The 25368-nt window shown below is 31.8% G+C and overlaps 3 protein-coding genes across 7 annotated transcripts; 1 reads left to right on the top strand and 2 right to left on the bottom strand.

Annotated features, from left to right (window-relative positions):
* Positions 1–70: 70 nt before the first annotated feature.
* wapl (wings apart-like) lies at positions 71–5583 on the bottom strand. Its single transcript, XM_066743732.1, has 11 exons — positions 4907–5583; positions 3105–4771; positions 2765–3013; positions 2457–2705; positions 2148–2372; positions 1847–2069; positions 1554–1769; positions 1292–1471; positions 1119–1207; positions 942–1043; positions 71–862 (listed from the first exon to the last, which is right to left on the bottom strand). Exons 1-11 carry the CDS (start codon positions 5088–5090, stop codon positions 713–715), a joined length of 3534 nt encoding a protein of 1177 aa, XP_066599829.1. The 5' UTR covers positions 5091–5583; the 3' UTR covers positions 71–712.
* A 320-nt stretch (positions 5584–5903) lies between these two features.
* On the bottom strand, positions 5904–9936 carry Vps35 (Vacuolar protein sorting 35). Of its 2 annotated transcripts, none has more exons than XM_066743207.1 (10): positions 9806–9936; positions 8988–9310; positions 8715–8910; positions 8462–8656; positions 8301–8384; positions 7995–8231; positions 7636–7784; positions 7077–7563; positions 6563–6982; positions 5904–6488 (listed from the first exon to the last, which is right to left on the bottom strand). In XM_066743207.1, the coding sequence occupies exons 1-10, from the start codon at positions 9806–9808 to the stop codon at positions 6165–6167; spliced, it is 2418 nt and encodes an 805-aa protein (XP_066599304.1). In that variant the 5' UTR covers positions 9809–9936; the 3' UTR covers positions 5904–6164. The 2 variants fall into 2 exon arrangements, with proteins under 2 accessions (XP_066599304.1, XP_066599305.1); XM_066743208.1 differs by having other exon boundaries at positions 9671–9916.
* Positions 9937–10863: 927 nt separating this feature from the next.
* On the top strand, positions 10864–24436 carry msps (msps cytoskeleton-associated protein 5). Of its 4 annotated transcripts, none has more exons than XM_066743519.1 (24): positions 10864–11256; positions 11640–11713; positions 11800–11993; positions 12061–12267; positions 12460–12579; positions 13688–13863; positions 13940–14163; positions 14223–14417; positions 16524–18932; positions 19008–19211; positions 19273–19408; positions 19486–19679; positions 20611–20822; positions 21079–21273; positions 21484–21651; positions 21751–21907; positions 21981–22139; positions 22232–22419; positions 22500–22662; positions 22730–22903; positions 22987–23148; positions 23231–23405; positions 23480–23630; positions 23757–24436. In XM_066743519.1, exons 2-23 carry the CDS (start codon positions 11657–11659, stop codon positions 23605–23607), a joined length of 5997 nt encoding a protein of 1998 aa, XP_066599616.1. In that variant the 5' UTR covers positions 10864–11256; positions 11640–11656; the 3' UTR covers positions 23608–23630; positions 23757–24436. The 4 variants fall into 4 exon arrangements, with proteins under 4 accessions (XP_066599616.1, XP_066599617.1, XP_066599615.1 ...); XM_066743518.1 differs by having other exon boundaries at positions 10865–11256; positions 11649–11713; XM_066743520.1 differs by having other exon boundaries at positions 11649–11713; positions 23480–24436.
* Positions 24437–25368: the final 932 nt, after the last annotated feature.

The raw sequence follows: 25368 nt of genomic DNA, 5'->3' as shown, positions 1-25368 counted from the left end.
GATAGGGGGAGTTTAATTAACGTTTCCTTTTTTTTTTTTTTTTGGTAAAATGATTAAAACATGCACAATGTAAGATACAATTATAATTTATAAATTTACATTTACAAGGCTTATAGTATAATTTTAATATTAAAATAAACTTACGTGTTATAATGCTATTTTAAATATTGTTAGAATTACAAGAAATCCTAACACTGAGAATCAATAATCTTAAACTGAGATAGGTATGACTCTTAAAATGATTGTACAAAGTTAAAACCTCCTATTACTATACAACAAATCATCTAGTCTGGCAAGAGGCTCGCTGCTCATCTTGGCAGTCCCAATGTTAAAAAACCTTTCATTGAATTAATTCAATTCATTATAATTTGTTTTTTTTATAATAACAATAATTCTAATACGTGCTCTTTATCCGTACTTACAACACGTGGGTTTATATTCTTTAAGTTGATTTGTTTCTCATACTTAAGTAACAATTAGATCTTAAACTCTAAGGCTGTCGTGAAATAGATAATAATTCAAATTAATGCTAATAATGGGTCGTACAGCAATAAATTACGTAAATGAATAAATACATATCAAAATATATGATCAATATGGGATAAGTCCAAGCAGTGAAATAAATTTTGTTTCTCGGACACACGTAGCTTTGGCTCTTTCTGTATATCAAAAGAACAAAAAAATGCTGTCAAGTGTTTACGGGATATATCGATCAAGATGAACTTAAATCGAGCATTATGGTAGTATCTTCTAATGCTGGTAACGGTAATTCGTTCTTTTCCTCTTCTATTCTGGCATCTGATAGCTTTAGGAACTTGATCACTTTATCAGTAGCGGCTATGCCACAACTACTTGCTTCGTTCTGTAATTTGAATAATATTAAATTAGCTGTGTTTTTTACTACAGTGTTAAAAATATTGGGTAGAATTCAATAAAATTACCGATGCCGTTAAGTTCATGAAGTTGAAGAATTTTTGAAGTACAGAGACCATTGTCTTAAAGTTACTGTCTGGAAGCCTACTGCGCACTGACATTTCGTAATCCTATGAATAATAACTCAGTGTTAATAAAAAAAGTCAAACAACCTCTATGATACAAATAACAGTTGATATTATTACCTTATTATCCATGATTAAATAACCAATTAATAACACTAAATATGCGCCAATTAGTGTGTGCTCCATATGACGACCAGCTTTTTGCAATACTGTAAAATTAAAGAAAAAATTTTGTGTAAACGCAAATTTATTAATTAATCAAGTTTCTTCCTTTACTGAAGAAATATACAAACATTTTGTAACAGTTTCTTCAATAAATTCTTCTTGAGATTTGGTAGTGGTGGACACCGTTTCGGGTTGTCCGGAATCTTTCTTTCCATCAAGAATTGCATCTGTCTTTTGCTCCTCGGCTCGTGCAAGCTCTTCTTGCTTATGAAATAGATCAATTAAAGATTCCAACCCACTTTCTTCGGCTGAAAGATAAATAAATAAGTAATAAAATAATTATAGACAGATAAAAATTAAAATGATTAAAAACGTATTTCTGATAAATACCATCGAAAATATTTTCTGCCGATGAAGGAGCCTTCGATTCAATAAGAAGTTTTTTATTATCATCACATTGCTCTACTAAGTTAATTAATAAAATTAAAGCCAACATCATCAAGTCAAAACGTTTTTCCTCCGGTATAGATTCTGGCACACGCAACAATAAACTTAAACTACAATCCAAAACACCCGGTTGTGATCCAAATGATTTGCTTCCGAATGCTAAAATAAAAGATATGTTATTATTCACAATTATTAACATCGGCATAAATAAATTATATAAAAAAGATTATTCTTACATTGCCGGTTAAATCGATGTGTCAGATTTATAAGAACTTTGATAATAGCGAAAAGACATTCTCTAAGAACAGCGCCTGTTGAAGTTTTATCACTTTGATCTCTTGTCGGATACATTGGAATTTCTTGTTCGCATAAATGATAAAGACTCGCTAAAGTAGTTACAAGGACTCCATTATCATATTTTAATAAATAAATCTGATTTTCCTCATTCATATGGGTTACCTATAAAATATATTTAAAGTAAAAAAATTTCTGTCGTTACTTTTTTCTGTCGCACATAATTAGAAATAACCTACTTACATTTTCTAAAACGCGCAAGCATCTGTCTACTTTACGTAATTTATCTAATACAGAATCCGACCAACCACTTCTAGATACATCCCAATTGTTAATATGACGATGGCATTCTTTAAGCGTTTTAACAATGTGTTCTAAACCACCTAGTTCTCGAAGCTCTTCCTTGAACCATTCTCCAGCACGTCTTGATGTTAAGCTAAGAAGAGTTTCCATTGCAAGCTGTCCTACCTATAAATAAAAGAATATCTTAAAATGTAGAGTATACATAAGATTGCCAATAATGAATGTAATAACAATAATAATAACAATTACCGTGATATTATCAAGGTTCAAATGTTTTGCATGTCCCTGAGCTTGAATGTCAGCACATAATTGCCGAACCTTCTCTTTATTCTTCAATAATTCAGCACGACTTAAGCCACAATCGTCCAGGGCATCTTTGTGACTTGCATCAGATTCAAGCAAACTTAACATTAACTCCAAACAATCGCGATCTAAATCCATGGCTAAGCGATCTTGGCTCAACACAAACATTACCGTTGCTGTACATAAACCAAGACTCTATAACAGATAAAAGTTAGTTTTCTCTTTTGTACTGATATTTACTTACTAACAATTACCTGATCCTTAGTTGCATCATGTAGCGCTTTAAAAAACTTGGCGACAGTTCCATGGGCGCGTACGTGCATGCGAAATGCAGGAGCCATACATTTGCTAGCCAATCGAATGGCTGAAAGGCAACGAGTAGCATTCGGATTGTTTTCTCTTAACGTGTCTAAGATATATTCAACGTCATCGTTAAATTCTTGAAATTCACCACTCTCTTGAATTTGGTGAGCCTTTTTAACATTTTTCACAACTGTATAAAACTAAAATAAAACGCATAAAATATTAAATCAATAAAATAAAGTAAACAAACAAGTATATTGTATGGAAGTATAGATTCTTCATCGTACGTACGCCTTTAACTTTTCTACCGCAACGTACACTAGTAACAGCGTCAGACTCATCTGTAAAATCAACATCGGCTTCGGGATAAGTAACAACTCTTGTAAGCGGAGATTGATCAAAATCCTGATCATACATTGAAGTTAGAGCATTACTCGAACCAGAGGCAGTATTTGGCGTATTATTCCCTGTATTCGGAGCATCTGTAGCGGTGGACTCTTTATCGTTGTCCGACCATTTGTGTTTGTACAAAGCGCGTCTTTTGTTCCCATTAGCAGCTCCCGCGGAGCGACTCTTGAAAATACTGCCCTTCTTCGTGATAGCTGGTTTAGTTAAAATAGTTGCGGTCATCGATGCAGTCGTTGGCTGTGTCTCTGAAACAGTGCTAGTCACGTGTAGGGAAATGTCGTTATCGGCATTTCCACTGGTACCTTCGCTATCATCAGATCCGGAGAACCAATCCTGATCAACGAGCGTCTTGGCTACTGAGCTATCGTTCTCTACTGCAGTAGAACAAGACTCCATTACCGACTCCCGTTCAAAATCTGGTTCGTTCTCGGGTTCGTGCTCTTGCTCATGCCTGATTTCCGATTCTGGATCCGGCTCCGTTTCCATTTCAGCATCCGTCTCATGCGTCGACTCTCTTCCCAAACTTGAGGTCGAAACCACCTCGTTAGTAGAAATATCGATGGAACAATGCTGTATTTGGTCTTGGATCTCCGCAGACTCCTCAGTTTTCATTTTCTCCTCTGTTAATTTGACATTAGCCGCATCTGCATCACTCGACAAGATGTCAATTAGTTCTTGCGTTGTCGTTGGCAGTGGCTGATCTCGACCAATCAAAGGCTCGACAGCAGGTTTGCAGGAGTAAGTTGAGTTGCAATCAGTCTTTACAATATCGTAATGAGATATCAGGGTGTTATTAGAGTCTGTTACCGATTTTCTTAGAGTCAAAGAGAGGCCAGAACTGTGAGAATTTGGGGTGATCGCTGTTGTAGTTTGAGGAGACGTTGGTATCAAGTCCATATGCATATGTTTAGAACGACTACGTGTGGTTCTTCGTGTTTCAGAATTTTCTAATGGGATAGATACTGTTGATACTAAAGTTGTATGTGTACGAACAGATTTAAGATCCAGTTTGAGTGTGTCAGTACCAGAGCTCTTTTTTTCAATATCTACTTTAGTCGGACTAGCAAGGGGTGTGGAAATTCTATAAGTTTCTGGTTCTGACTCCATATTATCCTGTGAATCTCCACATACCAACCTTGCAGTGCCCTTGCATATTCTTAAAACAATAGGAGGCTTGCCTTCCTCTCGGCTAGGTGTATCTACCAGTGACCCTTCTAAGCTTTCATTTGCCTTTTTAACTGTAGATTTTGGCATTGATTGTTTACCCAGAGGTGACTGTGATTGTTTCTGAGTCCGTGCTCTTCCATATTGAGAATCAGGTACTTGTTTGTAAATTGCTACATCTTTACGCGGCTCTTCAACTACCGAAGGAGCATTTCTGCTTTTAAAAAACTTTTTTGGCTTAACTACCGGTGGTGCTGTATCTGACTTATTGTCAGGATCTGTATCAAAAGAAAATGGATCTTTCCCAGAACTTACTCTTGCATTTTGATTACCATAATCTAGCTTCATTTTCTTTGCTCCAAAGCTATGAATGTCATCTCTTCGTCCTAAAATTAGATCATTAAAAAAAGATAAATCAAACTTAAAGTATAATTAATAATATACACAAATTTTAAAACATTGAATACAGCTAGGAAAACTGTTTCATAAGTAGATATAGAAAAAAGGATATATATCTTTACCATTGATATTTGTGCTTCTGATTGATGTAAAAGATGTTATGCCCCATTTTCCAACAGTCCCTGCTGATTTGGCTGCAGATGGCCTATTACTATTTTCCCTGAAAAGCTTGTCGAACTGAATACTTCCAGGTATCGCGCTGTTAACCTTGCGGCTATAAGATTTTGTATAGCTGCGAGACGTCATTTTAAGTTGTTTGATATTTCAAAAACTGTCCATACCCCGAGAGACACAAATAACGATATTTCTCTTCATTCTTTCCAAATCTAAAAGATCTGTTACTTGTCTAGCTTCATATACAGTCTAAATTAACACTGTTTATTATAGTATACGATACAGCTTGAGAAAATTGCATGAAAAGAAAATACGTTTTAGGTGGGAAGTTACGAAAGCATTAAGTCAAATAGCAGCAGCATCTTCGGAACATATGAAAGAAACAAACGCCATGTTTTGTTCGCTATTTCCCCCGATGCACACAAAATTTATGGAATAAAATCTTCGAAATCAACTAATAAGCGGAACCATAACTTCCCGTTAATAGACAAACTTGTCTATTCACTTGTTCAATCATACTATTTGATACGCAACCAATAAGTAACTACATAAATTTAACTAGAATTCTTAAATCATAACATGATCTTGAGCCATCTGTCGATGTTTTTCGTTTAAGTTCGGTTGGGTGTTCGGATTGGTTCGGATTTCTTGGATAGAATACAGCCACACAACACAACCTAAAATACCCGAGTATTAAATGTATATTGTATATATATGTATATACTGCTGAGCTGATTGAAGAAATACATATACGTATACATCATTCACGTATACTAATTACCATCAACTAAACTACACTCATACATATATTATACATACGGAAGCAATTGTATTAACCTTTTCACACATATCTCGATTCAACAGAAGATTGATTAGAAACCCAAACTGTTTTACCTACTGGTTTTTCTAGACAAATGGGGATGATCTAAATAATAAAAGATTCTCTTATTAATTTATTAAAACAAATATACATTACAGTTTTAATAGCTACTAGTACAAATAATATAATTTATTAACAAATCGTTAATTTGGTTGTTTAAAATTACATTCATGGATTTTTCTGCAGTAGCAAATATCAATATTTTTAGTAAGCATGTAATTTCAAATTTTTGAAAATGGTTTAAAACCCTAATAAAAGGAATATATATATATATATACTTTTTTATTTACAAATAATCAGGAGATCGCACTGACATTTCTCCACTTTTAAAGAACAAGACCTTCGTAGGAAAGGCCGTCCGATTCTGGTGAATCCATTCGATTTCGTAAATGTTCTAATGTATTTCCTAAATGTTTCTGAATTTGCTCTGTTTCTTCACTGATTTCCAGGTTCGGAAGCTCCTCCCTAATTTTAGCAATAACTTGATTTAATATCTGAACAGTGACTGCTCTGTTACCCTTCTCGTAAAAATAGATATAATGATTTAAAAGCTCTACATAAAGTTGTACTTGAACCGATGTGTCCATGCACTGGCTTGCTATTCTGATTCCTTTCTTCAAACAATCTAAGACCTTATTACTATCTTGCATCTGAAAGAGGTTATTGTTAGTTTACAAGTAACCTAAAACGTTACATATCTCATATGAATTTTTAAGAAACTTACTTCTTTACCGCCAGTAGCCAATGATTTTCCTGACCAAAATATGTGAGAGCAAGTAGCGACTCCTCTGCACTGATCAGGTTTTCTTAATAATTTGCTGGCATATAAAGCACATTGATTTCTAACGGGTTCGGCATTTTCCTCGCTGAAGCAACTCATTTGCTCAAACGTAGCAATTATTAATGTAATTGCCGCAAGTTGTGCTTTGGAATCGCTGATCTCATCTTCGTAAATTGAAAAGGCTTGACTCATAAATTCATACGCAACCACTTCAAAATTATCAAATCGAATTTCACCAATAGCTATGGCGCCTTGAAGAAATAATCTAAGTGGTAATTCTGCTAATTCGGCTTTCATTAATGCTGTTATCGTTGTGTAACAAAACTGGAAAATTTTCTGACACTTCTTCTGCCACATTTCATCCTTTCAATAAAAAAAAAAATATAATAAAAAATTATAAAAGATTTAATACAAAGTAGACATAGCTATACTATAAAAAATTACATATAGAACTAACGTGATTTTTTAATTCTTTGTAGATAAAGGCCAATTGATACGCCTGGAAAACGATAGGCGGTAATGTATACTTTATCCTTTTATTTCCACCCGCACTAAAATGTTTTCTCGCGGCGCTTAATATCATATATTGTTGATCCGCAATTTCGGATCTAAAGTGATGGATTAATCTGCCCAGCAAACCCTGTTCTTCAGCAAAATCCTCGGGATCTTCTTCTACTCCTGGTTGATCCGGTTGATCCTGAACTAACGGAGATACCATAGAAAGTATTGCATCAACTTGCTCTTGGGTTGGAATCAATGTTTCATTCTCTAAAATATTTGTTATAATATAAATAGCTAATAGCTTTCTGCCTTCAAAATCAAAATATTCAAGTAACGGTGAAAAATGATCCAATTTTAGAACAGTTAAGATGTTTTTATAGTTATCTATAGGAATTTTCAGTAGTCTTACTAATTCTCTAGAAACTGCGCTATTATATTCCAATCTATAAAAATATAAAACATTTTATTATAGAAATAATCAAACACATTCCAACTTTTACTTTTTTTACACTTACTTATCAACATCTTGCTTTTGAAATATTTGCACTGTTGTTAACAAAACTTTATCTACATAGTCTACTCTTTCAGGATAACACTTGTGAGCTAAATTAATTAAAGCAACTTGAAGAGAAACTGTATCTTCAGCTGGCATATCCTGCCTAGTCTGCAGAAAATAATATTATTTTTAATACAGAGTACAAAAATATTGTATAAGTTAAAATTGTTCATTATTTTATTATTCTCAGACTTAAACTAGATGAGTAATGGAGTTATTAAGTACATCATTAAATTTTCATAATAGTGTAGTATCTAATCATCACAGAATAAAGAAGACTAATGTACAATTTATAAAAGAGAAACTTAATTTACATACCTCTATAATGGTAGCTATTTGATCACTGAAAACATCAAATAATTTTACATCTTGTGGAATTCCAGGTATTTGACTAGGGCTTCCAGGTCCACCTACACCATCTGATCTTTGACTAAATGCAGCAAGTCTATCTATTAATGATATTATAATATTTTTTACATTAACTCCAGTTTGTAATTCAGCGCAAGATTTAAGGAAAGCATTTAGTGTTTGTAAATGAAATTCATCAGGGAAAACCTAAAAAATATTGTTTAAATAAAATATGTACTTTTATTATTTTTATAAAATAATAAGAAAAAATAATACCTGAATAATACATTCCATTAAATATTCTTGAGCAATTGCATCTCTGCAGCTCACAACTTGTTCCAAAATTCCTGGTAATACCAACTGAAAACAAATACACTTATTACGATAGTCAAAAACTTTTGTTAATAATATTTTATAAATTATAGCTTTTTTATTACTTTTTTATATTTGTCTAAAGTAACAGATTCCAATTGGCTTAGTCTAACCAAGTTTGTCCCAACTAGAATTCTGAGCTCTTCTCTTTCTCTTTCTCTTCTTTCCTTGTCTCTACTATGGCCTTGGTGTTGCATACGTACCCACAATTTATTCATTTCAGCAAAATTCATCAGTACAAAGTCAATACTGTCACGAACCTAAATAATAAGGGTCTCTGAATATTGTACTTACTTTTCTTAATAACTTACTACATACAGTTCCTTCTTCATCATCTCCTTCTGCAACATCTGGCAAGATATTTCTCGTACATTGTAAAAGATAATTTCTCAAAAATAAGCCTCTTAATGGATGTTGAACACCTCTACACATTTCAACTAAGTCTCTTAATAAATCTCTTTTTAATCCTGGTGTTGTTTTTATATAAACTAATCCAACAGTAATTAAAAGATACCTATAATTTTAATTAAATAAAATTTTGTGCGACAGTTTAATATATGTTTATCATTATAATCAAAAATATATACATACAATCTTGGTACAATATTACTAACATATTGTACTAATTCATATAAATCAGTTACTTTTCTGCCTTTTTGAAATTCATCTAATAAATATAGCTCCAAATGTCTAAGCTCATCTGTAATTGCCATATACAGCTCATAATAACTTTTAGGACTTAACAAGGAGGTTCTTAGCTCTCCAAGCATAGTAGATGCATGTTTTAAAGCATCCATTAATTTTGTTTTATCTAAATTGTGTTTCATCTGTAGAGCTTGAACTTTAACTACTCCAATTGCATCTTCTAATAACTTCTCTTGTTCCTCTATGCCTGTCATTGCAGGTGTTGATGGCTGTGAGAAAAATAAAGATACCTGCCAGCAAATATCAAGTAATATGATGCCAGGTAAGCATCTGTTTATACATGCATTGACATAACATAACTTATTGACAGCACAATATAAACTTATAAAAGAAAACTAATAAAGCACAATGTGAAAGTTGATTAGTATAGTGTATTAATCATGCTAAAAAATAAAAATCATCTATTTTAAATAATTGCTGAATAAGAAGAGAAAATAAAACTTCTTTACTGAATGACTTGACATGAGAACAATATGCTGTAACTAATAACAAAAGAATTTTAGAGAGATAATCAAACAAACAAAATGTAAGTAGCAATTGCAATTAGAATTTGAAGATTGATAACCTACGTGTGTATGCAACAAAATGTATAACACACTTAGTTACAGTTGTTTTTTATAATCAGTTCAACAATGGAGTTCAAACTTCAAATTTGGCCCACATGCAGTTAAAGTTTGTTATTTAATGTTTATGTAATTGCTTACCATTAATTCGAAAAAAAAACAGTTCTTTTACGGACAATAAATTGAAATAACGCCCTTACAATGAATACGATAATCGTCTTTATTGCTTTATTTGCTATCCCAACAACACCAACACGACCAACAAAGGGCGCGTTCGTTTTTGTGCTGGCAGTACTGGCAGTACTACGTCATCACAGTGTATGTGTTTTAATAAGCGCATGTATGTATGTACATATACATAGTATACTGCATTGCGTGCGTCTGCATAGTTGTATTTTCGAACGGTTGACAGAGTAGCAGTACATACTATACTATATAATACAGTGCCAGTTACCCATCAGTTACCGTGGGGTGGGAAATAGCAGCCTATCACATCAAGTAATTACTACTACTATTTACGTGAGCTATCAGAAAGGAAGAGGGGGAAAGGTCTAGTAATTCGGATTGATCATTAGAATGTAATAAATCCTTTTTTTTACTTTGCTTGAAAAAAAAAATTTGATAACATTTTTTGTATTTAAAGTAATACTGAAAAAGTCTGAAAAATTTAAGAAATTAACAAGTTAACGGGAACCCTCACGCGTGCTTTACCGACAGTACAAGTCAATAAACATTTCGTTTAATAAAAGTAAAATGCGAAGCAAATTGAACAATCGGGCGTTTGCTGGACAATGTGCCAGTCCTAACGAGTCAAACGAACTTAAAAACACTCAAATTAGTTGAAAAATAACGCTGTACCATTGTGCCGTGTTCTTGAAGAGAGGTTACTTTTGGTTATTTCCACTTCAAGAACGCGGGACAGTGGTACAGCGTTATTCTTCGTCCGATTTGAGTTTTTTTAAGCTGGATTGACTCGTTAGAATTGGCACCTTGTCATAAAGAAGCCCGTTTTTGCAATTTGGTTCGCATTTTACTTTTATTAAACGAATTGTTTATTAACTTGTAATGTCGGTAAAGCACGCGTGAGGGATCCCGTTAAACTAATTGTTTATCGACAGTTCGGGGTCAAAAACTTGCTAGCGAGAATGCTCCGCGCTGTAGCCACCTAGTGGTGTTGAGTAGAGAAGTAGGAAAGAAAAGGGTTTTGGATGAGCGAGTGGAGTGGAGTGAGGAAAGGACTGAAAGGAGACAAGTGCGCAGCGAGACCGGAGACGTCAGACGGCCCCACCACCGTGCCCCGCGGACCAACCCAACCCGAGATTGAAGCCTGAAGCCAGTCCCGGACTGCTCACGCTCACCACGACACATCTCTAATTTCCAATAATATTTATTGATCAGTCATTTACGGGTAATAACGAATTAGAAAAAAATAACTTTTTCGAACGATTTGAAAATCCCAGATAAATTTAAAAATCCCCCCGGACGTTCCCGTAAGGTTAATACAAGAAATCAGTGTCCGGGGAAAAGAGGACAGATGGCAACCCTACCTTGAGTAACGGCTCTTTTTTTCCTGACGGCCGTCGATTTGCACGGTATGCTTTTCCGTTAAAAATCTTTTAAATTACGTACCTTTCTTTACCGTAGAGATTACTCTCTTAACCCCATAATAGATGCCGATTATTGGTTGTGTTTTGTCTATAAATACTTTACTGATTTGGTTTTCACAAAGAATTTAAAAGAAATCGTTATTGGTGCTATTAAAAAAATAGTTGTGACTTTGTTTAATTAATTCTCATTTGATTTTTTTACTATTTATGGTCATGGTCGTGCTATTTACCTTTTAAAAATAATTTTATGTTTCATTAATTAACTAAATATAACTCAATTTGGGTTGTCTTTTAGCATTTAAGAATATGTTTTAAAATTTGTGTTAAATATTTTATATAAAGGCAGAATAAGAAAATTGAATTACAAGGTATTTCAGAAATAAAAATGGAACAAGATACTGATTATATCAAATTACCATTGGAAGAGCGCTGCACACACAAGGTAATAGCTAATAAATATTGTTTATTTAATAGAATTATTCTAGTTTTAGTGTTAGAAATATTGTTTATTAATTTTGTTGTACTTAGCTATGGAGGGCCCGTTTACATGGTTATGGAGAGTGTGTGCAAATATTTCAGTGTATTGATAATGAAAAGTCACCAGAGTGGAATAAATATGTTGGACTTATTAAGAAATTTGTTAGTGATAGTAATGCTGCAGCTCAAGAAAAAGGACTAGAAGCTGCCCTAGCTTTTGTAGAAAATGCAGCCGTTGCTGGAAAGTAAGTCTTTAACATGTATTTTATTTGGATTTTATATGTGATTATTTGTATTTGGTTATTTTTTTAGAACCGTTGGAGAAGTAATGAGTGGAATTATTAATAAATGCATTGCTGCTCCAAAAGCAAAGACAAAAGAATTAGCTGTACAAATTACATTAATGTATATAGAAATTGAAAAGCATGAAGCTGTACAAGAAGAACTGCTTAAAGGAGCAGAGGCAAAAAATCCAAAAATTGTTTCTGCCTGTATTGCTGCATTGACCTTGGCTTTGAGGTAATTATAAACTTTGCTTCTTCCTATTAGCTTTACTTTTCAAACTGCACTTTTTATACTACAAACTCATAGAAATAGCAAAGACAAATTATAAAAATACAGGAAATATAGCTGATACAAACAAGCTTATTAAAGAGAATGAAGAATTAATATTTTTCACATTTGTTTTCAAATTTCTATTTTTCTGTACAGAGAGTTTGGGCCTAAAGTTATTAACTTAAAACCTTTAATTAAGAAAATGCCAAGTTTTTTAGAAGATAGAGATAAGATTGTTAGAGATGAAGGGAAGGCAATGGTTATTGAAATGTATAGGTGAGTAAACAGAAATGATTAATAATTTTGTTATTTAAATATACTTAACTCATTAACGACGAAAACGGTCAATTTTAAACTATATTTTTGTAGCTGAATTTCAGGTATTTAACGAAGTAGTAACTGGGTCTAAGGTGTAATTCTTTATGATATTTTAGGTGTGTTAAATCAGAATCCCGACTCAAAATCCAAAAATTTTGACCACAAAATTAAATATAGTGGTTTTTTTTTGCAAAAAAATATCAAAAAAATTTGTCATTTTCAAAGATTATAATTTTTTTCAGACGTAAAACGCATAAATATATGGAGATTTGTTCAACCATCGGTGCAAAAATGTCTTGAAGTTTAACAGTGAATTTTTACGTACTTACTTTATTCGCCAAAATGGCCGGTAAAATGTAAAATCCAAAAAATTGAATTTTTTTAAAATAATTTTTTCCTTAAGAAGTAAAGGCTTAAATAGAAATTGTTTAAGCATAAAAATATCTTAAAATTGATTGAGAAACAGTCTCTTATTTTTTTTTTTTTTTAGATTGTTTTTTATTTTTGGAATAATTGCAAAATTAAAATATTCGAAAAATTTCTCCAAACAATTTAAGACGAATTCTTTAATCAATTTAAAGATTTTTTAATGCTTAAACAATTTCTATTTAAGCCTTTACTTCTTAAGGAAAAAATTAATTAAGAAAAAATTCAATATTTTGGACTTTACATTTTACCGGCCACTTTGGCAAATAAGTATGTACGTAAAAATTCACCGTCAAACCTCAGAAAATTTTCGCACTGATGGTTGAACAAATCTCCATATATTTATGCGTTTTATGTTTGAAAATAATTATAAACTTTGAAAATGACTAATTTTTTTACATTTCATTGCAAAAAACGCCATATTTAATTTTATGGACAAAATCTTCAGATTTTGAGTCAGGATTCTGATTTAATACACCGAAAATATCATAAAGTATCATACTCTAAACCCAATTACTATTTCGTTAAATACCTAAAATTCAGCTATAAAAACATAGTCTAAAATCAACTGTCCTCGTCGTTAATGGATTAAAATTATTAATATTTTCATACACCCAATCCACTCACATTTGATTTTTAGATGGATTGGAGCACCCTTAAAACAACAATTAAATACTTTAAAACCAGTACAGCTTACAGAGCTAGAAGCAGAATTTAACAGTATAAAAACTGAGAAAGTGGTACCAATTCGTTATTTAAAATCACAAAAGAAGATAAACAGTAATGTAGAATCCATGGATGGTGAAGAAGGTGAAGGTAGTATCATTCATTGTTCTTTTTTATTATACAAAATTATATGTAATAATATAAGCCAAACTTTTTTTTGCAAAAGAGGCTAACTATGATGACAAAGATGCTAGTGCTCCGGAAATAGATCCGTATGAGTTATTACAACCAGTTGATATTCTATCTCAGCTTCCAAAAGACTTTTATGAAAAAGTAGAAGCTAAAAAATGGCTAGAGAGAAAGGAAGCCCTTGAAACACTGGAAGTTCTTACAAAAAATCCAAAACTAGAAAATGGTGATTATGCAGATGTTGTGAGAGTATTGAAAAAGGTAAAAGTTTGATTTTCCATTGGTAATGATTCCTTATAAATAATAACATTTTATTATAGATGATAACAAAAGACAGCAATGTAGTAGTGGTAGCATTAGCAGGAAAATGCTTAGCAGGTTTGGCCAGTGGTTTGAAAAAAAGATTCCAACCTTATGCACTATCTTGTTTGTCTACGATTTATGAAAAGTTTAAAGAAAAAAAGCAAAATGTTGTTCATGCCCTTAAAGAGGCTGCAGATGCACTATTTCCAAGTGTAAGTTTACACAAGTTTTTCTTAATTTTAAAGTTTCGTATATATTTATGCAGGATGGATCATATATCATGTTCAGTCTAAATAATTTCTGATGTGCAGATTATATTTAATTAAAACTTTTAAATATCTGAAGCTTTTGCACTTTTAAAAGTTGAAAATTAATTGCATAACATAAACATACAACTTTTCTATAAGCAAAAATGTAATGTAATTCATACTTTAGAGAGAACATGTTGTGTGGACAACATGGTATATGATTGGAGTAATCTATTTTAAAATATAATTTTGGCTCTATTTTAAGAAAAGCGACATAGAGAAAGAAATGCTTACATATGAATTATAAAAGGTTGGTTTTCTTTTAACAGAAACTTACAATAATTTTTAAGCTTTGCGTTTTTTTACATTGTCAATTTGCACAAGAGGTAAAGACAAAAATGAAAAAGTGCAGAAAGTGTAAAAAGTATGTTTTTAAAGAAAACATAAGGTTTTGGGAAAGAAATAAGATAATGTCATTGATTTCACTTTGAGAGGTCACACAAAGGTTACCTTTGATTTATTTAAATGGACCCTTTATTTTTTTATTCATATTTGTAGCTTGTGTTAAGAGGTTTTCTAAATAAATATTTAATATATCATTTTCTTCAGTGTATTACTAAATAATTTTATTTGAAATTATATGTGTCTGTAAGATTAGCTTAAGTAGTATCTGATCTCTACATACACACAAAAATTGTTATTTATCTACTTATATAATTTTAAATTCTAATGTTTAGTAAATGATTAAATGATATGATATGCTTATTTAACATTTTAAAAGTTCTTTAGGTAAGTAACCATTATATGCAGTACAGAATAAGGAAGAGGTTTTATTTAAATAATTCAAATAGACCTTCACATGACTTTTTAAGTTTGAACCAATAGCATTATATTATGTGCTTTGAAATTATATAAATCTTTTGCACTGCTTCCTCTATTTTGCCTTTCTTATGTGTATTATACACAAGATATTTGAGAATATAAATTAAGATAAGTCACATAGAGACAGACAGACAGAGAGAGTGTATAATCGAGTGTACGGTAACCATTATTTGGATTGTTGTCATTAGTTCCCTAGCATTTCGTTCTTTCACTTTTGATTTCTACGCATTAGCAGTATAAGCCTAAAAAAAAATACTGAAAACAGTTATGTCCTGCCAATATATATTAGTTTTTTGTGAATGAGGATATATTGTAGATGGAATGGCAACTTAGGAAACTAGCAGAGGCAACTGAAATGTATAGCCTTCCGTGCTTCCGACTGTATGTACTAGGTGTAATAGACCACTCGCGTCACTCAAATATCTCTAAAACTAAATATTTTTCGAAAAAATCTGTTGTCTGTAATTTTTTTAGGTTTAAAATGATATATTTGATAGTGTGATATTAGTTTGACTTTGAAATGTCAATTTAAAGTATCATGAAACTCATCTTAAGTTTTTTAAGAGAAATAATGTATTCTTAATTGCATTAGCTTATAGTTAATCATGAAAGCTTTCTAAACCCTTACAGTAACATATCATTTCACCGAAAGGCTTACAAGATCTACCTTATTAGACTTTTCCATAGATTTTCAAATTACATTACCATTAATATTAAAATTACTCACAAGATGCATCACAAAGAGGGTGCATGTTCAGATTTTGATACCTTCTGTGTAAGTGCATTTGTAGTCATTTTTCGATCATAATAAGGAGGATATGCTCACGCGCACATAAAATCTGTAGAAAACCTATGGGAAAATTTAATAAGACGTATCTCGTAAACATTTTAATTAAAAAATAAATTATTGTTGAGTTTTGTAAAGCTTTTAAAATTAGCTACAAGAATTCACTATAAAAAATATATCAATCCGTTTAACAAATTCGAGGAGATCTACATGTCACATATAACTATCTTCTCAAGATCAAAATAATATTACCTTCTGATAGAATCTTTGAAATATGAAAAATACTTTCATAATAGATTTTTTCGATAAACAATTAGTTTTAAAGATATTTGACCTACACAGATGGTCTGTTACATACGGTATGTTAGACTACATTAATATTAATAAATATCTTGTTACAGATTAATATTGAAGTTATGTTAGACGATACTTTAGCAGCTTTAGAAAATAAAAATCCTTCTGTAAAAGCTGAAACGGCTGCTTATTTAGCGAGATGTTTTGCTCACACTCCTCCAGCAAGTTTAAATAAAAAACTGCTGAAAAGTTATACCGGAGCTCTTTTAAAAACGTTGAATGAACCAGATCCAATAGTGCGTGATAATTCTGCAGAGGCTCTCGGCACAGCAATGAAATTGATTGGAGAGAAGGCAATGTTACCATTTCTCACAGATATAGATAACTTAAAGACAATGAAGATCAAAGAATGTGCGGAAAAGGCTGTAATTTTGGTTAAGGTTTCTAGCAGCAAACCAACAGTTGAAAGACCCAGCTCTGCGCCAGCAAAAAGTGCAATAAAATCTAAGGATACCGAAGGTCAAGGTAAAATAATGAAGAGGCCAAACACTACAATTATAACAAAGAAAACTACTACTAAAAAGTCTTCTATTGTTCCTGCAATAAATTCTTCAAATTCAAGGAAGACTACTGTAAAGCCTAAAGTTGAAAACAATTTGAGTATTGAAGAAGTTGACGAGATTGCTGCACAGATTTTACCTGCTGAAGTAATTTCTGGGTTAAGTGATAGTAATTGGAAAACTCGATTAAACGCAGTGGAGCAGTTTTCCGATAATATAAAACAAATGAATGCAGAGGACATTAACGTACAAGTTTTAGTTCGAATCCTGGCAAAGAAGCCAGGTTTTAAGGATACAAATTTTCAAGTGTTAAAACAGAGATTGGAGATAGTGAAAACGTTAGCAGAAAACTATCCGTTTTCGACTACCGTTGTTGAATGCTGTATAATGGATATAACTGAAAAGTTAGGAGATCCTAAAAATAGTGCGGTAGCTGCTGATGCTTTAACAAGTATTGCCGAAGCTACGAGTTTGGAATATGTTGCAGACGAAATAATGGAATTTGCATTTAACCAAAAGAACCCGAAGGTACAGCAGGAAACATTGCTCTGGTTGTCCAAAGCATTAATGGAATTTGGCTGCACAGTGAATGTTAAATCACTAATAGAACATGTAAAAAGAGCAGTAGCAGCAACTAATCCCGCTGTCCGTACAGCAGCAATAACTTTTGTTGGAACTCTGTATATATTTATGGGAAAACCTTTGTTAATGTTTTTTGAGAATGAGAAACCATCATTGAAGCAGCAAATAGAGCAGGAATGTGAAAAGAATAATGGGCAAACACCTCCTACAGCCTGTCGTGGGAGAAACAAAAAGGCAGCAGAGGACGATGATGATGGAGATGATGCTGAAGAAAAATTTGTAGAAATTGAATCGGATATAAATGACCTTATTCCTCGAACAAATATCGGTAATCAAATTACAGAAGCTTTGCTAAACGAATTGGCTGACAAAAATTGGAAGGTTCGTAATGAGGGTTTACAAAAGGTCAGTACAATTCTCATTGAAGCTAAATTCATAAAAGGATCAGTTGGTGATTTACCTCAAAGCTTAGCTTTACGTTTAGTGGACAGTAATAGTAAAATTGCTCAGTCAACTTTAGGTATTTGCCAGAATTTAGCAATAGCTATGGGTCCAGCAGCGAAACCTCATGTCAGGACACTGTTTCCCGGGTTTCTACAGTGTCTTGGAGACAACAAAAATTGGATCAGAGCTGCTGCGATAACTTGTATTGATACATGGGGCGATCAATGTGGTTATAAAGAGTTTTTCGACGGAGAAATGATTGGCGATGCTTTAAAAACTGGTTCTCCAGTATTGAGAGCCGAACTTTGGAACTGGTTGGCACAAAAACTACCTCTCATTCCTCCTAAGCAGATATCTAAGGAGGAGCTTTTCGTTTGTTTGCCTTATTTGTATAATAATTTGGAGGATAGAAACTCTGATGTGCGAAAGAATGCTCAAGAAGCGGTTCTTGGTTTTATGATACACCTTTCATTTGAAGCTATGTCGAGAAATACTGAAAAATTGAAGCCAGGCTCAAAAACCGTGGTTTTAGCTGCTCTGAATAAATCCAGACCGCTTTTACCAGTAAAGCCTTTACCTAAAAAAGTAGCACTTGAAGAAGATATCAAGGTAGTAAAAAGTAAAGGAGCTATTAAAGCTTCGAAGGCCGTTTTGAAGACTAAAAGCACAAGTGCCAAAATTAGTAATGGAAAAAAGAAGGATGATGCTGCTGCAGCTCCACTTCTGGTCGTTAATAACTTAAAACACCAGAGATTCATAGACGAGCAAAAACTTAAAATTCTTAAATGGAACTTTACTACGCCTAGAGAAGAATTTGTCGAGCTTTTGAAAGAGTTGATGACTGCAGCGAATGTCAATAAGTCGTTGATGGCTAACATGTTCCATGCTGATTTTCGTTATCATCTTAAGGCGATCGAGTCTTTGACGGAAGTAAGTAAATTGGTAATTTCTTTTCCATTAGTCAAAAGTTAACTTTAACAAGCTTAATGTGATTTTTGTTTACAGGATTTACCCGAAAATAGCAAGGCCTTGGTATCTAATTTAGATTTAATTTTGAAATGGTTAACTTTAAGATTCTTTGATACAAATCCTTCTGTCTTATTAAAAGGCTTAGATTATTTGCAAATAGTTTTTAACTTATTAATAGAAGATCAGTATCATATGCTGGACCATGAGGCCACTTCATTTATACCATATTTAATCATTAAGGTAATAAATTTATTCTTGTGCATTGTGGGAAGGCCATTTTCTGATTTTCTCTCATTTAAAGATTGGTGATCCAAAAGATGCTGTGCGAAATGGTGTAAGGGCTTTATTTAAACAAATAGCTTTAGTTTATCCTGTAAGTAAATTATTCCCTTATGTAATGGAAGGATTGAAATCAAAGAATGCAAGACAGAGAACAGGTAGTTAATAATTGAATAAAAAAATGTCAATTAATCAGTTATATTTGTGTTATTATATTAAATCTTTTTTTTTTTAGAATGTCTTGATCAAGTGGGCTCTCTTATCGAAAATTATGGAGTGACTATTTGTCAACCATCCCCATCTGTGGCTTTAAAAGAAGTGGCTAAACAAATAGCGGATCGTGATAATTCTGTACGAAACGCAGCACTTAATTGTATTGTTCAAGCGTTCTTCCTTGAAGGAGATCGTGTGCTTAAACTTATTGGACAGGTAACAAATGATATGTATAATAGGGGGATCGATAAATAATAAATTTTTCAGTGGCACCCCATGAAACGTTAATATTTTATAAAAAAAAAACTATACAGGCTTCAATATTTTCATAGAAAAATAACAGGGACTAGTGCCTCAGTACCTTCGAAATACGTTTTTTGAGGAACTTTATAGGTTTTCGAATTTGGTTCGTTAAATAGCATATTTTTCTAAAAAAATGTATAAAATATTTTATCTGGAGAATTAAATATTACTTCAAATATATTTTATACAAATTTGTTCATAAAACGCATACTTGTAAAAATATTTCAAACGAAATTATTCGTTGCTTACGGTAAAATACCTTTTTCTCAATTTTTAACTTTTTATTTTTAAAAATATCAATGTACTATGGTAGTGTGAATATTGATGTGTTATTTCATACGCTGAAATAAAGAAAAGTGGATGATTCTACATTTTATCTGCAGTACTTTTAAGTTTAATCTATTTTTTTTCAATTTAATTTACTACACTTCTTACGATTATTTCAATAAATGTAATGTTTATGACAAAAAAATGTAGAGAACCTTTTCATATAATATTTAACTCTCTAAGGAAAGAATTTTGTATATCTTTTTAGAAAAATGTATTATTTAACGAACTATCTTTAAGAAACTTCAACATTCTTTAAAAATCGCATTTCGAAAACAAGGTACGGATTCCTATTATTCTTCCGCAAAAAGATTAAAACCTCTCTAACTTCTTATCAAATACTAACATTTTATGGAGTAATGCTATAAAAATAATTTTTAACAAACACCCTAATGCATAATAATAATATTTGGTCATAATAAAGACATTAATATTGATAATACATCTGATTATTAATAACATATTGATAATTAAACAATTATTTAAATTACGTTTTCTTTTATTTCTTTTTTTCTAGATTTCAGAAAAAGATCGTTCATTATTGGATGAGCGTATTAAAAGAGCAGCTAAAAATCGACCAACTAAAGTTTCAGCACAAATCGTTGTACCACCAATTGCTTCCATTGCTTCTATCAGCTCTGCTACTGCTGCTGCTGATGAAGTTGAGGAAGAATATGAAGAAGAGGATGAGGAAATACCAGAGCAGCCAAATGAATTCATCAATGACCTGTAAGTATATTTGAATATAAGGTATTTAATTTCAATAATATCAGTATAAAATTGGCTTTTATTAATCATTATAATTTGGATGAGCTTTCCATACTAAAAATATTTACCACTAATATCGTTTATTGTCGTAAAACATAATAATATAAATTATACTGCTTCTATTTTTTTGATATCACAAGGCATAACTAAAGTTTGTTTTAATTTCTTCTGTGTATCATAAATAACATCTATCACCCCTTTTTTGACTAACTTACAGGGAGAAAGAAAAAATAAGCAATGAATCTGGCATCAATTTAAATAATAATGAAGCACATTTTGAATCTACCCAGCCATCTTCTGATCTAGAAGAAACCAAAAATGATCTTAGTCATGAAATTAACATAGAAATAATTTCATCTCACATTAAACAGGATACCGATAATCTTGAAAAACGCGAAGCTGACTCTAACACGTTTGTTTAATTTTTTCTTTATTTTCATAAATTATTTACAGATATCTTTCGTACATATATTTCGTATTACATTTGAAATATTAATTGGTGTTGGTTTTTAGCTTTGCAAAATTTAAAAGTGCATGAAAGTTTATTGCTTCAAGGGGAAAATAAAAAAGTTATCTTTTTATTAATCGATTTTTTATAATATAATGAGGTGTATTTTTTTAGAAACAGTCCAACATCAACACAAAAGATATCCGGGCCGTTTGGTCTTGATATGGAGTTCTTAAAGAAAATTGAAAGTGCACCTGCAAAATGTCGAAATCCTAAACTTTTAGAACCTAATTATACGGATTTGAGTGAAACTATAAACCTGTTAAACCCACCAAAAGTCCAGTATGTTGAATTTATTTTGATAAATTTAATTCAAAACTTTAATTAATAAGTTTGCATTTGTTCTATAAGACAATGATAATATAATTGTGAATTTTATAGAATGATACCCATATCTCCACCTAAATTGCTGGTGCCAAAATCAGCATCAATGTCACCCATAGGACCACCTAAAGAAGAAAGTTTAGAACGCAATATTCTTGCTATGGCTAGTCTGGACCTTCCCTTGGCACTCCAGGCTTTAAATAGTTTAGAGAACGTAAATATTGTTTACAATCTTTAATTTAAAGCATATATTTGTTTGAATTAATGACACAAAATTTATTGGTCAGGTACTAAAATCGAATCAAGCTACAATGTTACAGTCAAAAGAGGATAAATTTATCGGTTCTGTGAACATGCAATTAAAACTTTTGCAAACCTATTTGGTGAATCAAGGAAATGCCCAAATATCTAAAGCATTTAGGTCAACATTTTTAGTTACACTTCTGGTATGATGAATTCATTATTATAATTGATAATATTGAATATATTTAAAATTAATTTTTAAATACCGTTTTTAATAATTATTCAAAATTTTTAGTTTTATGATTCTGGCGTGCTAGGAAAAAATGTTCCATTTATTCATTTGAAAGAGCTAGTCGATTTAATGATAAGTTTTCTAGCTGAAAAGAAATTTTCCCGTTTCCACGAGGAGGAAGTGTATTATCGTGTAATTAATACGATAATGATTAAAATAATTGATAATTCAAACCACACTACTATTACATGGTAAATAATTTCTTCAATATTATATTTAATCCAACTTCATTTACTTAAAAGAAATAATTTTTGTTTTATGCCTTTTTCAGTGTTTTGATCAAATTATTACATGAATGCGCTGAGTCAAATAACCCTCCTAAATATGAAGAATTAGTAATGAAGTGTTTATGGAAAATAGTCAAAACAATACCTAATTATGCTGCAGACTTAGATTATGACACTATTCTTTTAGAAGTTCATCATTTCTTTAAAGTAATTTATTTCAAGCATGTTATTCAGCAATTTTTGTCTTATTTTATTGTTTTTTTTTTACTTGAAGGACTATCCATCTTCATGGTGGAAAACTAGGAAATCGGACACTCCATTGAGGACAATTAAAACTGTTCTTCACAGTATGACGAGAGTAAAGGGAAGTACCATATTAAGTCATTTAACGCAAATCAATAACACAAATGAATCAGAGCTGCATTCTTACTTAATAAGACTAATAGCGGTGAGACTTTTAAAATGTTTCAATATTTTGAACTTCAAAGAAAGATATATTAAATTAAATAAAAATTGCATATGGTTTTTTAGGCAGTTAAACCCGACGACATTAACAACATATCAAAGCCAAATGCGGAGAAAAATCAAAAGTCTGGAAGTACTGTAAAATCTCAAAAGCATTTGTCTAAGCTGACCCATCAACAGCTCTCTGAAATTTTTAAGAAAATTGGATCAAAACACCATATTCAGGAAGTATGCAATTAAATTTAGGAACATCACTATTAATATGCAATATCTGACATAATATTATCTAATTGTACGTTGCAATTTGAAGGGATTGACACAACTATACGACTTCAAACTTCAGTATCCAGAGGCAGATGTACAACCCTTTCTAGTAAAGTCTCACCAATTCTTTCAAGATTTTATTGAAAAAGGATTACGCGATATTGATCAAGCTCGAAAAAATCAAACTCTCATTAAGCAAGAAAATATTCAGTATACAACAGGTGAGTGTGTACTCAATTTGGTATTTTAAAACTTTGCTTTAATGACAGAAGTGTTAATTGAACATTCTTTGTAGGGACTTCTGATTCTCCAACAACAATTTCTGAAGAAAAAAGCCTAATGGATCCAATGCATAGGCTTGAAAAGTTGAAAGCTCTAGAAGCTCAGTGCAGAACAACCCAGAATCCACCAAGTCCAACATGAATGTATCAACTTCATTATGCTAGGTATAGATATTTATATCAACCATCATAATTATTCTATTTCATAAACAACCACTAAAACATTATTATCTAGGCAAAAGTATTTGTTTTATATTTTAATTAATTTCATACGTGAAAATGATTTTACAGGATAATAATGCTTGCTGTTTAGAATCAGAATTATTGTACTACCAAAACCAGTCCAATATATATCTGATATGACTATCCAGTGCGAGATTAACTGTAGTTTAAGATTCAAGCCCTTGATAGTTGTGTATAGTCTATATTCTTATTATCGATATACAATTCTCGTGTTAATATTATATTTATAATTAAGTAAGCAGACAAATTAAAAAAAAATATATATATATATCAAATGGAGTATTACGATTTTCGACTGACTCCACAGGACATTTATTCTATACTCTGTTGTCTTTAATAAATCGTTTCATCTCTTTGTCGGAATTTTGTTCTGTTTGTAAATCTTTTACTATTTATTATTCATTTCATAATAATAGAGTTATTAGATAGTGTTTTTATAAAGAATAGAATTTGCTTTGATTCCAGTCTTTTTATGTTTGTCTTATGTTATATCTAAGTATGATTAATAAACATTTTGTACTTAATATAATTAGTTTTAGTTCACCTGACTATGTAAACAAAATACACGTTTTACTTTAAAAAGATAAGAATAGCTACGAATGTAAAGGTGTTTAAAAATATTCAACGTTAAGTATGTTACTGGATATTCAATACAATGCTGAGCAACGGCAAGGTGGAACTATTCTTATTATCAAATTATGTACAAAATTTTCAATAAATTGTTTTAAGGGAGAATTAATATTTTTTAAGACAATTTCTTTACATATTTAATTTCAAACACATTTGTCATAAATCATTGTATTTATTATCCTGTTTAGTGTTTAATAATATTTAATAGTACAAGACATATTCCTTTTAGAGAGTATGTTGATTAAATTTTATGTCATTAACGGGATCCCTCACGCCTACTTTACCGACAGTACAAGTCAATAAACAATTAGTTTAATAAAATTCAAATGCGAAGCAAATTGAACAATCGGGCGTTTGTAGGACAATGTGCCAGTCCTAACGAGTCAAACGAACTTAAAAACACTCAAATTAGTTGAAAAATAACGCTGTACCATTGTGCCGCGTTCTTGAAGAGAGGTTACTTTTGGTTATTTCCACTTCAAGAACGCGGCACAATGTTACAGCGTTATTTTTCAACTAATTTGAGTGTTTTTAAGTCCGTTTGACTCGTTAGGACTGGCACATTGTCCTACAAACGCCCGATTGTTCAATTTGCTTCGCATTTGAATTTTATTAAACTAATTGTTTATTGACTTTTACTGTCGGCAAAGTAGGCGTGAGGTATCCCGTTAAGAAACGATCAGAGCTAGCTAGAGGTTTGCCAGCATGCATGCCTGCAGGTGCATGCAGGTTTGCCAGGTTTGCCAACTATAGTTCAAGACTTCAATTCAATCTGCTTCAAGGCACTTCAAGTTGTTCAAGCCAGTTCAAGCAGCGTTGCCAAGTGTAGTAGTATAATTATATACTACCGTAGTATAATTTGGGTGCGTTCCGAGCCACGCATACTGCGCCCAATAAACGCTTAAATTATATTTCAAGCCTCGTACTTCGAGATTACAATGTAGTACGCTTTGTACTCACTAGGTGTCGCAACGTTTTTAGAGTAAAAAACACTCTTCAGAGTTCTATAACACTATAGTTTATGTTAAAC

The sequence above is a fragment of the Prorops nasuta genome, unplaced genomic scaffold, assembly GCF_024137725.1.
Source record: "Prorops nasuta isolate Cenicafe-Biocafe unplaced genomic scaffold, Cenicafe_Pnas_1.2 PNAS00033, whole genome shotgun sequence".
Taxonomy (NCBI): domain Eukaryota; kingdom Metazoa; phylum Arthropoda; class Insecta; order Hymenoptera; family Bethylidae; genus Prorops; species Prorops nasuta.
Note: the sequence above shows the minus strand (reverse complement) of the source record. Positions and strands in the feature narration are given on the sequence as shown.

Bases quoted from the DNA above. Each gene is read 5' to 3' on its own strand.
- wapl (XM_066743732.1), bottom strand. From the start codon at position 5,090: ATGACGTCTCGCAGCTATACAAAATCTTATAGCCGCAAGGTTAACAGC. The intron at 2,373-2,456 runs GTAATTGTTATT...TTTTATTTATAG, and splicing joins TGAACCTTGATAATATCACG to GTAGGACAGCTTGCAATGGA. The intron at 2,070-2,147 runs GTAAGTAGGTTA...TATATTTTATAG, and splicing joins GCTTGCGCGTTTTAGAAAAT to GTAACCCATATGAATGAGGA.
- msps (XM_066743520.1), top strand. From the start codon at position 11,657: ATGGAACAAGATACTGATTATATCAAATTACCATTGGAAGAGCGCTGC. The intron at 19,409-19,485 runs GTAGTTAATAAT...TTTTTTTTTTAG, and splicing joins GAATGCAAGACAGAGAACAG to AATGTCTTGATCAAGTGGGC. The intron at 21,652-21,750 runs GTATGTTGAATT...TGAATTTTATAG, and splicing joins TTAAACCCACCAAAAGTCCA to AATGATACCCATATCTCCAC.
- Vps35 (XM_066743207.1), bottom strand. The intron at 8,657-8,714 runs GTATGTAGTAAG...CTTATTATTTAG, and splicing joins GAGATGATGAAGAAGGAACT to GTTCGTGACAGTATTGACTT. The intron at 7,785-7,994 runs GTATGTAAATTA...TATTTTCTGCAG, and splicing joins AAATAGCTACCATTATAGAG to ACTAGGCAGGATATGCCAGC.